Source organism: Physeter macrocephalus, chromosome 6, assembly GCF_002837175.3.
Source record: "Physeter macrocephalus isolate SW-GA chromosome 6, ASM283717v5, whole genome shotgun sequence".
NCBI classification, from domain to species: Eukaryota; Metazoa; Chordata; class Mammalia; order Artiodactyla; family Physeteridae; genus Physeter; species Physeter macrocephalus.
This window is the reverse complement of record NC_041219.1, coordinates 80789490-80801902: the sequence shown is the minus strand read 5'-3', so window position 1 is coordinate 80801902 and position 12413 is coordinate 80789490. Positions and strand designations below refer to the sequence as shown.

The 12413-nt window shown below is 36.9% G+C and overlaps 1 protein-coding gene across 9 annotated transcripts in view; it reads left to right on the top strand.

The window, feature by feature from the left end:
• Positions 1–7383: 7383 nt before the first annotated feature.
• USP15 (ubiquitin specific peptidase 15) overlaps positions 7384–12413 on the top strand; it is a 141571-nt gene continuing 136541 nt past the window's right edge. For 3 of the 9 annotated variants that reach the window (XR_003680306.2, XM_055085570.1, XM_055085571.1), the window contains exon 1: positions 7485–7626. Coding sequence is in view for 8 of the 9 variants with exons in the window: in XM_055085570.1 (XP_054941545.1) it covers positions 7538–7626 (89 nt within the window). In the remaining variant the exon portion in view is untranslated. Of the gene's footprint in view, positions 7627–12413 lie in introns of all 9 variants that reach the window. The other 6 variants (XM_007105258.4, XM_007105256.3, XM_007105257.3 and 3 more) reach the window with 6 other exon arrangements.

Below are 12413 nucleotides of genomic sequence, written 5' to 3'. Positions count from 1 at the left end.
GCACCATTTACATGGACTATTCAAAAGCAGTTAGAGCATTATGGAGTCTAAAGGGCATTACTTAAAACCACTCAGCTCTTGCTCTATTAAAGACAGGGTACTTTCCTCCTTACCTTGATCTACTTCTGTTTTCCATTAACCACTTTAAGTAGTCAGTAGACATGGGTTTTATCCTTAGTTTGAACTTGCCTGCAAAGCCATTTCATTCAGTAAGTGTATACTTATCAAGGAACCATTGTCCACATAGACCTGTATCAAATACCTTGGAAGATCAGAAGGAAGACAGGGAAGAAGGGAAGGAGGGCGAGAAGGAGGTCAGAAGGAAGGAAGGAAACAAAGTTTTGACCACATGTATGGATTTGTAATCTATTTTGGCTAGCAGTTATATGTATTATCCAGCTCATATGCATTTACAGCTCTACTCCTCATAAGTCATCTTGACTCAATTTCCTCTGATTGTAGTTCATGAGGTTGGCTTAACTGCTGCTCTTGCTTCCCTGAACTGTTTCAGAGTCTCTATTAGTGAGTCTTTATAGCGTTTCTCTGCATAGTATGCCAATAATTATTCTACTATAACTGGTCTAGAAGCTGTTTGTATCTACTGTCATCTATCCATTGCTTATACCTGACCCAGTGGAAATGTAATCAGCATAATTTACAAACTCCAGGTCATCATTCTTGATGAATATTTATTAAAATTTGATGTTAAGAATTGGGCAACATTGCCTAAAAAGTTAAAAAGTATCTCATAATCACTGAAGACTTTAGTATGGCTACTACTTTCTATATTGTGTCAGTTTTACAGTTCATTGCTAAAAATATCTTCCATACTTTTGTGAACCAGCAGTCCAGAGAATATATCTTATTGAGTCCAATTTCTTGTTATCCATGACATAACATATCTGTATAGTGCTACAGTAGGTGGATAACAGTGGTCAATTTTAGGTCTGAAAATATTTTGCTTTGTCTTAATTTCCTCAAGATAGGCCGTTCTACTACCAATCTGCATTAGCTTTCTATTGCTACTGTAACAAGTTACCACAAACTTAGTGGCTTGAAACAACACACATGTTTTATCTTACATTTCTATCGGTTAGAAGTGGAATACAGATTTCACTGAGCTAAATTCAAGGCAGTCTTCCTTTCTGGAGACTTCATTTCCTTGCCTTTTCCAGCTTCTAGAAGCCATCTACATTCCTTGGTTCATGGCCCCTTTATTCCATCTTCAAAGCTGTTCCTCCGTTGTCATATCTACCTCTGACCACAGCCAGGAAAGTTTCTGGCTGTGGTCAGAGGTAGATTCATGTGACTAGATTGGACCCAACTGGAAAATGCAAGATAATCTCCCCATCTCAGCGTCCTCAACCTTAATCAAATCAACAAAGTCCCTTTTGCCATGTTGCCACATAAGGTAACATATTCACAGGTTCTAGGATTAGGATATGGACATCTTTGGGGAGCCACTACTCTGCCTTCTGTGCTGTCAGTCTCAGTCCACAGGTAAGATGACTATAATGCATGTATTTGATCTATTATGTACCTATGTTTATAATTAGAGGACATTCATAATCATATGAAAATATTTTTGTATCATATTCCACTATTGGCTTCCAAGTACATTGTTTTACCCTTAAGAACACCTTCACAGAAAAGGCTGTGAGTAAAGCTGGACTTTTAATATTATCCTTCTCGGCCCCTTTGATGATTGGGTGTCTTTGACATAGGATACTACTAATTTTAACAGAATTGTTTATATTACTGCATACAGCTTTGTGATCTTAATGAATTTGTTTAAACATTCAAAGTTAGCATCTGCCCCAGTCTAAGAGGGACAGATATTTCGTAAGTAATAATTGCTACTATATATTGAGCTCTGTTATGAGTGTCACATTCATTACTTCATTCTCTTTTTGACTGAATGCTATAAAAGAAGTCTATTATTCCCATTTCACAGACGAGGAAACTGAAGTTTCCAGTATCACAGAACTAGTAAGTAGCAGAGTGGGGCATTCAAATATAGGTCTTTCTAAGATATATAATTTTTCCACTATATTGTATTAAATTTCCATAAACATTAAGTAAATCAAGTTATATGTGGAGGTATATTGTTATTTCCTGCACTTATCATGAATTCCTCATGCTAAACAAATCACAGCCAATGTATTACATAGTGGTCTTGGGCCACTAATAATTTTAGAAATGCACAGCTGACATAGTTCAAAGGGCCTAGACAGAAGCATACTGGCTAGCAACAAAAAGTGATAGTAAATATTTTTATAAAATCACTAGACCTGTTTTACTTTCATTGTTGGTGTCTTCTAACTTGACTAAACCGTCCATGTGGTCTGTAGTGCCCCTATTGCTTAGAGATACCCGGAAGACAGCATCATGAAAAATTCCTCATACAATGTTTATAGCACTGCCAGAACACAGATGTATTCTTTAAGAACTGCTATTATATTATTCTAAAACTCTGTGTAAGCAGTTTAAATCTTTTTGCTACCTAAGCCAAAAGGAAAAGAAGGATTGTTCAAACAGAAAATCTGAATAATTCAGTCCTCTCTTGGGAGGAAACAAAGTTAATCTCTCTGGACTCTATATAGTTGAAGAATCACTGGATCATTACACAAGTCTCTACCTCACTTTGGATGTGTAGATTTCGAAGACCCATGGGCATAAAAGAAAACATTCTTAAACTCGTGCACAAAACTGATGTAAGTATGATCAAGTACATAATGTTAAGATCAATATTTTGTTTAATTTAACCTGTCCTTTAAAACAAAAGATCAGCATGTTTGAAATGATTTAGCTTTCTAAAGTCCATCTATTATTATGAAGCTTGGGAAAAGGACCCAGAAGCTGCTTAGCATTTCTATTTTTTCATGAAGTGGTTCCTTATCAACCTTGAAGTCTATATATAAATATAATAACTTATTCAACCTTTAATCTGTCAATACATATAAGCAACAAATAAAGAAAAAATAAAACTAAAGAAAAAATAAAACAGGCAGATTTCCCTCCTATCAACCTTGATTTAATCTATATTACTCTTGATTGGATAGGATAACCAGAGTCTTTTCTTTTTTTTGCGGTACGCGAACCTCTCACTGTTGTGGCCTCTCCCGTTGAGGAGCACAGGCTCCGGACGCGCAGGCTCAGCGGCCATGGCTCACGGGCCCAGCCGCTCCGCGGCATGTGGGATCTTCCCGGACCGGGGCACGAACCCGTGTCCCCTGCATCGGCAGGCGGACTCTCAACCACTGCGCCACCAGGGAAGCCCCAGAGTCTTTTCTTGGAAAAGTTTCCCACCATACAGGTACATTTCATTTTGAAATATCTAGGAGCCACAGAATATACTATGCCTTAAGAATTTTTTTGCTATAATTCTAGACCTATAAGACTATTCTATTTGTTTATTGAGTCAATTCAATTTAGTTCTCTGATCATTTTGTATCTACTATAGATTGATATCAGCCTTCAGAGTAGTGTCAGCTTTCATAGCATTTTGTGTACGCTTCCAAAATAGAGAATAAAAAGTAGCAGCTCAGATTAATTCATTAGCAGACTTCATGCCCATGTTAAAATTAAACTTTCTAGATCCTTTAGGGTAGAAGGTATAATTTTGTTTGTTCTAATTTTTTTAATTTAAGTAACTTTAGTTAGGGCAGATCGTTCATTAGAGTTCCCACAACTCCTTACTGTCTTATAACAGTTTTTCTTCACCCATTTACATTAGCTATATTGAACCCTTGCAAGCATTTGAGTTTCAGCCCCAGAAGAGTCTAATCACCTTATTTTTAATTAGAAAACAAATGTTCACGGAGATTAAATAACTTGGCCAAGGTGACCCAGCTAGTTAGTGGCACTGAGCCAGAGGCAATATCCAAGTATACTGGCCCTTTTTCTAAGAGACTGTATTCATTTCACTACTTTTTCTTTCTCTTTATCAGCACCTAACATTTGTCTGAAATAAGAAGCCTCTGTGGGTTTTTTTTTTAAGTTTTAAAAACTGCATCATGGCACTTACAATTTTTATTTATATCTCAAGTTTAAAAATATCATTAACAGATTAAGCACATTACTACATGCTGTTTTGGTGTTTGCACTACTCCCCCGCCTTTCCACTGCCTTTTAGCTGTCCAGAGAGCTAGTAAAGCAAAAAGAGAGTTATAAAATTACAAAAGAGAAAAGAATGAAGGGTTTAGACAGTTGAACAGGCATGGGGGAGTGGGGCGTTATCAGAGGGAATAACTGTAGAGGAAGGACAAGGAAGAAGGAAAAAGTGAAACAGTGGTTCCTGAAGACCTGAGATAGGAAGTGTTGAGAAATAAAGACAGCTAGGTCATCAATCATTGTTCCTTTAGGGGATGTGCTGATTCTAGCAGATTTTTCCTTAGGCTCATGTAGCCAGCACCAAACAAAATTGTGAAGTATGCAAAGCTCCTCTTGGAATTCTTTGTACTTTCTTGCATTCAGCTCTATTTTTAAAAAAATGCAGTGCTTTTTCTTCTTTCTCTGGTCCATCTCAGGCTGAAAACCAGCTCTCATTTAACACCTTAGTTTTAAGACTTACTCTCTCCTGTACTGTTGACATTTGAAGTCCTATCTTTTATTGTAGGATACAAGAACCTTTCTGAAAGGGATCATTTAAACATCGGTGAGCAGAGAGGAAATTATTTGAAGATGAAGGAATCCTGCCTTTATGTAAGGTGCACTTTATTCATATCAAGCCTAATTTCTAAAGTACCCAGCATACCCCCTTTCCCTATTCGAAGCCCTCGGTTAAATTTTTAATGGACAAGAAAGGTGCAGAGTCTGAGAAGGCAATGGCAATCACCAAGTAAATATTACATTTTTATAAAATTAACTAAGGGAAGCATCAATGAAGATACTCATTCCAAACAAGCTGATGTAACCCCTGGCTTATATTCAATTATCTGTGTGATTCAAGGGAAAGTAACATTTCTCATGAATTATCTACTTAGTTATTCAGCAGAGAAAATATTCAGTAGTGGACCTTAACCAATTTAGCATTTATAAACAATATCTTATTCTCTTCATAATTGAGAGTAGAATAAGCATAAGTAAAATAAGCAGAATTTCCATAAATTAGTAAACTGAAGTCACTAGAAAGTTGATTGCTATAATCAAGATCATGAAGGTCAGTAGAAAAATAAAAGCTTACTCAAAACTTCTAGATTCTGGAGCTAGACTGTTTGGTTTCAAATTTGGGTTCTGCCACTTGCCTCAATTCCTCATCTACAGAATGGGAATAATAATAATACCTGCCTCATGCAGTTGTTATGAGGATCAAGATAATACTACAAAGTGTTTAGAACCTGGTTTGGCACTTTATAAGTGCTTGTTAAATAAAATACTCTATTATTTCTTTCTTGACTCTGAAGGCAACTAGTTAGGTCTACAAAATGACCTCATAAATCTGACATAGAATTCAAATTGACATTGAACTTACACATCTATATCCAATTAACTCATTGCCTTGAACATGGTGCAAATGAAGAAAAGGTTATTTCATTTTTTGCATGGCTACAGACTTCAACATATCAAAAATGCACTTTCTTGAAAGGAAATTGGACAGCAGAGTGTGCATGAGGCATCACTTCTCAATTATGTTATGTTTATAAAACGATGGAGAGTATGTTTGCCTTCAAAGTCCGTAACTTTTTTTCCAACAGCTTTATTGAGATATAATTTACACACTATTACAATTCATCCTGTCAATAGTGAACAACGTTAGTGTTTATTGATTGCCTACTATGTCCCAAGTAATGAACACACATTGTTTCATTTAATCTTTATAAAAATTCTTTAACATAGGTACTGTTATTCCCAATTTAATGACTAAACTATAAGTTAAATACTTTGCAGCTAGAGGTAGAGTTGAGGTTTGAACTCATGTTCATATGACTCCACTATTCTTCCCATATCATGCTGCCTTTCTCTGGAAAACTACTTAGTTCTCTTTCAGAGGTTGGGTGGGAAAGGAGGGAAACGTAACCCTTTGATGGTAGTCACAGTTAAACAAACTCTAATTTTTAACTTGTCAAGAGTCAAATAGTATAAGAAATAGCAGTAATTGGAAGCTGTTTTCAGAATTTCAAATCAAGGATGATACGATAATACAAAATAGTATTATTTCAAAGAAAATAAGCAGTAATAATGCTAATACACACAAATTACACTACACCAATATACACTACCCTTGGAAGGGTTTAGCACTTCTTAGTAGCATATTACACCCAGTTACTGCATTCTCACCAAATGAGTTAGGGTAGAGGTTGAAAATGAGTAAACAAGAGAGATCATGCAGGAATTCTTATCCATCGTTTAGTCTTTTCACATCACGTGTTATCTTAAAGTCAAATCTCCGGACATCTTCATGCTTGGAATTACTTAAGCAGTTTTGCCACAATTCATTTATGAAACACATATTTGGGTGGTTCTTATATGTTAGGCAGCATTGTGCTAGCCGCTAGTTGTACAAAGGTTTTTGGGGGGTTGTTTTATGACTCTAGTGCAGCTCAGTTTACATTTTAGTTTAGGCTTTCAGACGGAGTGGTAATTAGTGTAGTATAGTGTATAGATAGCCAGTGCGCTTTGGAAGCTGGATTGCCTCTCCACTTACTGTGTGACGTTGGCATTTTATTTTTGAGAAACTCGATATTCCCATTTATAACACAACTGGCTTCAAATAATAGCTGATATTATCTACTTTCAGGTGCACACACCATGCGAAGGTGGGCCTAAGAAAATGTTACTTCCTAACATCTAGGAGAATGAGTTTCTCGCCCGTTTTTTCCACTTTAGTACCTGGCATTATTCGATACATATTTTACACTCTGTTCACCGAGGAACTGGAACATGTTTTTCACTGCAGCTTAGCTATCTGGGTGTGCCTGGGAAGGCGTCACAAAGAACCTGTAAAAGGTCTCCACCTACAGCAGGAGTAGAAGCGCAAGAAAGAGCCCAGGCAGAGCACTGCGGCTAAGCGTTCGGTTTCGGATTGTTCTCTGTTTGGCCCAATATTCACCGAGTTTAGGTTCTGCGACTCGCAACGAAAAGACTCGAGTCACGGACCTGTTAAAAATTTTCTGCCATATTTTAGCCGTCCCCACGCCCCCCGCCCCACCCTCAAACGTGAGTGAATGCGCAAATAAGGATTTTCAGGCGTCTGTGGGAAAGAGGGAGGGGAAAGCAGAAGTCAAGGACGGACGGGGCGGTGGCACCGCTCAAGCGCTAGAAGATCGAGGCCCCACAGACGAGAGTTAAAACCAGGCGGTCCCGGGCCGGAGGAGGCCGAGGCGAGCTGCTAGACGGGCGGGAGCCGATGGGGGGCAGCAGACCACCGCGGCGCACTCACTCCGCCCAACGCTTCTCCGGAGGCGCACCCCCCCAACCTTACGTCTCTTTTGGTTTCGACCTGCCGACTGGGAGGGGCCGCGGGACGCCATTCCCACAATGCTCTGGGGCGTGCCGCCGCCGTCGCTGCCGCCTCCGCTACCGCTAGTGGAAGAAGATGGCGGAAGGCGGAGCGGCGGATTTGGACATCCAGCGGTCTGACATCGCGACGCTGCTCAAAACCTCGCTCCGGAAAGGGGACACCTGGTGAGGGAAAGGGGTTGAGGTGGCTGTGGTTGCCCGAGGGTGGTGGAGAACTGGGCGGGAACTGCGGGCTGGTGTCTCGATGGTGACAGGTGCGGGCAGGTCTGGCGGCGGCCGCCTCGGGCAGCAGGATTTTGGCCGCTCCCGAAAGGCTGGGGCAAAGATTGGACCCGAAATGAGGGCCAGGGTTCGTGGCTCGTCGGGGCATGCTAAGAGGCTTGTGGGGAGCGGCGGCGGCGCCGGTGGCTCGTTCAGTTCTCTTCGTCCTTCTTCCTCTGGGAGTGCCGCTCCCACCCCAGGCCTTCCCGAACGATAGGTTACACTCGTTGGTGTGAGTCTCTTAATGTTTGACAGGTCCTGGTTCAGCAGCTGATCAAGATCTCACCCTCTACTTCTTTAGTCATTTCTTTTCCCGGCATCGTCGGCCTCCAAGTTCCCTATTCTGATTCTCGTATTCTTCCGGGAGGCCGGCTGCAGGATGTTTGCGGTTCGTACTACACAGGTGGCATGTGTCAGGGCGCCACTTAAGAGAAAGGAACCCTAGTTCCTAGTTCCTTGTCAAAAGGAGGGAGGGGAGTACGGAACCTTAGGCTTCTGAGTGGTACCACGTGGTCTTGTGCCTTGGAGGCTTGATAGACGCCGGCAGCGTTTCTCTTAGAAGTGCAGCTCTTCCCTCCTGTTTGAAGGATAACGCAGGCCTGCAAAAAGTAGATAAGTCCACTTGAGGCTTAAGTCACTTGTTAACGTTCAAACTTATAAAATACGAAAGGATATACTTAAAATACTGAAGGAAGTATTTGGAGATTTTAATATTTGTGGGCCATATCAAGTGGTATTCAGAATAACTTCAGTATGTGACTATGTAGCAAAGTGCTCTGTTTTATTAGGAAGTATAATGCGCTTCTTTATTATAATAAAAGTTATTTTCACTTCTCATCGTCACCATAACAGTGGTATATAATTTAGAGAGTGTTTTTTCATTTACTCGATATGGCTTAGTGGAAGGAACATAAGATTTAGACCCAAATTAGGTTACCTTTTCACCACTTAGTTTGCAGTATGACTTTGAGGAAAGTTACTTTAAATCATTGCACCTCAGTACCTTCATCTATGAAATGGACAGAATAATTTCATTATAGGGGTTTATCCTGAGTCAGTGAAATATTCTAAAAGATTATTTATGAGATAACATTAAATTTTAGTTACCTTCTTATAACCGCCATTTCTGATAAAATGCTGTGGTATTAGAATCATTTTCAAGTAAGCTAGTAGATGGCAGACTTGGGACTTGAATTTAAGTACTTTGATCTAAGTCTTGGTACTTTTTTCCTACTTTGTTAGGCTGCATACTATGTTTATATGATAAAAATTCCTGAGGATGTAAACATATACTTGTTGCATTACAGCAAAAAATATTTAATAATTGTTGTTCATATGGCAGTGTTCCTAAGATGTTTATAACTGTGGGGAAATTGGACATTTCCTAGGACATTTATGTTTACCTTGGCCTGTGGATTGTTAAAGATGAAATCAATCCTTGCTTCTTATTGTTTGTTAAAGAACACTTTAAAATTCTTAATTTACCTTGCCTATTACCACCTCATAAAAAGATAAATGCGGATTTCCATAAAATAGAAATCTACAATTTAATATATAGATATTATGTATATGGATATTCTCTTTAATGTTGTAGTGGTTTTGATATACTGAGTAATAATTGGTGGTGTTGATACTACAGGATGATGGGAGCAATATGAGTATTGTGAGCACTAAATGTTAAAGTTGAGCATTTTTATTTTTTGACAAAGTTACTGTAAATCATTTTAAAAGATCTATTTAAAAGAATAAATACAGGAAGTCCATAAATTTGCGTCATTTCAATGCTTCCATTTTAAAGAAAAGGAAACTGAGGCCCAGATATTTAGGTAACAGCAGAATGTGCAAATTTTTATCCTCACAATTGATTTTCCCTCTTATTTAAAGAAAAAAATGCAGGAAAAAGATGGTACTGGGATACTGCAGAAACTATATAGTTTGGTTTAGATGCGAGCCAGTTTTCTTGGAATTAGCAGGTGAAACCTGTCAAAAAAGGAATTAACAAAAGTTTGATTCAGAGTTTTAAGAATAATTTCGTAAGTACAAATTTGGTAATGTATTCATGAGTACAGAATTAGTAAAGATATTTAATAATTTAGTTGTAACTTGGGTTCATGTTTTTGGAACTCATTAAAACTTGTTAAAAAGTTATTTCTCTTTTTAAGGTCTTAAAAAATAGTTGGATTAGTCATTTATGGGTATTTGGGCAAATCCTGTTTGTTATATTTTATAGCTGAAATGGGCCATATGCAAATGGAACATTGTCTTGGTATATGTATATAACTATCTTGGAAAGACTGATTGGACTATTGAGAAAAAATGGTAGGTTTACCATGAGTTTATTCTTGAAATTTTAATACTAATGTTTGATGTTATAATGAAATGCATGCAGATGAATAAAGTTCATTGATTATGTTGTGAGCACTTTGCAGATAAGGACTGCCTCTTAGTACTCTGGTAATTAATGCTAACACCTGGGCAAGGATAAAAATTTGCTTCTACATGAATTTGTTTATTTGTAAATGGTGAATGATTTTTATCTGGAAGCTAACCTTCTAGAAATGAAAATAAGTTACACATGTCTGAGATGAGGAGAAACAAACCTTATGATATGTTTGGTATTAGACTTCATAGTGACAGTAATGTCAAAATTGATGCGAGAGAGTTGTACCTCTTAAAAAGGTTGGGTATAAAAGTAACACAGATCTGCATTAGATGGAGTAAAGCAGTGGTCTTGTATGCTGTTTCTTGATCTGTGTTTAGCTCCAAGGAGAGATTCAGAAAACCATGAACAAGACTGTTAGAATTTAGAAACTATAGAGGAAGAATAAAGGAACTAGAACTGTTTAGCTTAGGATGAATGAAAGATAACTTAATTTTCAGATACATGGTAGTTTCTCCTGATAAGATAAAAGGAAAATTTGTTAAAATTCATTGCATGTAAGTATATTAGGAATGGAGGAACCTATTGAAGGGGATGATAGTTAAATGAATAAATGTACAAAGGCATATTGTGGGTTATGGAATACTCTCTTTGGAGATTTCTTTCAAAATAGATTTATTATGAGTAAATAAACAGATGACTACAAACCACCAAAATCACTGCTTTATTTCCCCATTTTATTAAATGTTATTCATCTACCAATCATTTTCACAAATTTTTATGTTCAAGTATGTTCAAAGCTAACTTTAAATTTTGCATGTCATTTTTATATAAATCCTAATAAAATAACTCTAGTAGGTATAAGGTAACTTTGGAGAGTAGCTTTAATTTGCATTTAGAGTCATTTAAAATATGTACAATGTTTTTGTCTCAATAAACTGCCAGGGAATCACATCAGTCAGGTTTTTAGATAGGAGAGACACTAATTTCAATTTCAGAGCTTTCCTTCCATTCCTACTCTTTTACTTAGAAGTCTTTGAGGCTTTATTTTATATGGTCCCTTATGTTTTTGCAACTTAGATTTACACTAACAGAAAATAATCTTAAGTCAAAGAATCAATTAATAATGTAAATGGACACTATTAATCAATATGAACTCCAAATTGTTTAGTGTGTACTTGTTGAGAAGTTTTTACATTACTGTTAACTGTTAACTTTAGTTGTACCAAAGTGTTTACCACTGAAATAGGGTATATATTACATCATTTGCAGGAAATGAAACCAGAAAGCAAAACTGTTTTTTAGTGTTGGTAAATTGATGAAAATAAGGACAGAAATAGGGACATTGAAGTGTATTTTTCACATTTTAGTTGCTTAAAATCGAGAAAATTTAATTTAATTTTAAATTTAATTTAATTGTTTTCATAAGTTTTAAAATCACTTGTAAGTTGTTAGTGAAGCCAAGATTAATGTACCCTATTTGGCCAAGAAGATCCAGAGCTTTAGTCTGTGATTTCATTTATCTACTTAGTGACATTCAGGCTTTATTTTTTCCTAAATCATACCATTTTTTTTATTAGCACATACAAGGTGTTAACTAGATGTTCTTTTTAGAAAATAGTTTTGTGACAGTTATTAATCTTGCTTGCATGAAAGTATAATAAGAAAAAAATTGTCAGGCTATGACCTATCATATTACATTTAAAAACACTGTGCTAGGTATTGTTGAAGTACTTACATATGTTAACTTATTTACTCATCACCACAATTCTAGGGTACTAGAATGTGAATGTGCTCTAATTCACGTTTGCCAGAATAGGAATTCACCCGGATAGGCTCAAAGAGGTGTTCACACATTGATATATCTGAGATTTGAACCCAGGTAGTCTGGGGCTTTAATTCAGGCTTTAAAATTATTGTTCTACGCTGCCTTTTATTTTAAAGATGCATTTTAAAGTGTTGCACTTTTTAAAAAAATGGACATTCTTTTCTCTTTAAATGGAGTCTATTTTATATTTAGCAGCAGAATTCTTCCATTTTATCCCACACTTGTTTCTTGTGACTGTTCAGTTTAGATATGGTAGAAAATCTTAACATCTTGCTTTTGGAAATTAAAATATGTTTAAAGATTAATAGGTTATTTACTGAATATGTAGAATAAATATTATTTTGATCCAAAAGTACATTTAAACAAAAGAAACTGGGATCATGTATTATTTAGATTTGGGGTTTTAATTGTTTATCAGTAATCATAAGCGATTGTTAGAGGCCATATGGCCCCTTTTCATATAGTTTTACAGAAACAGCATAT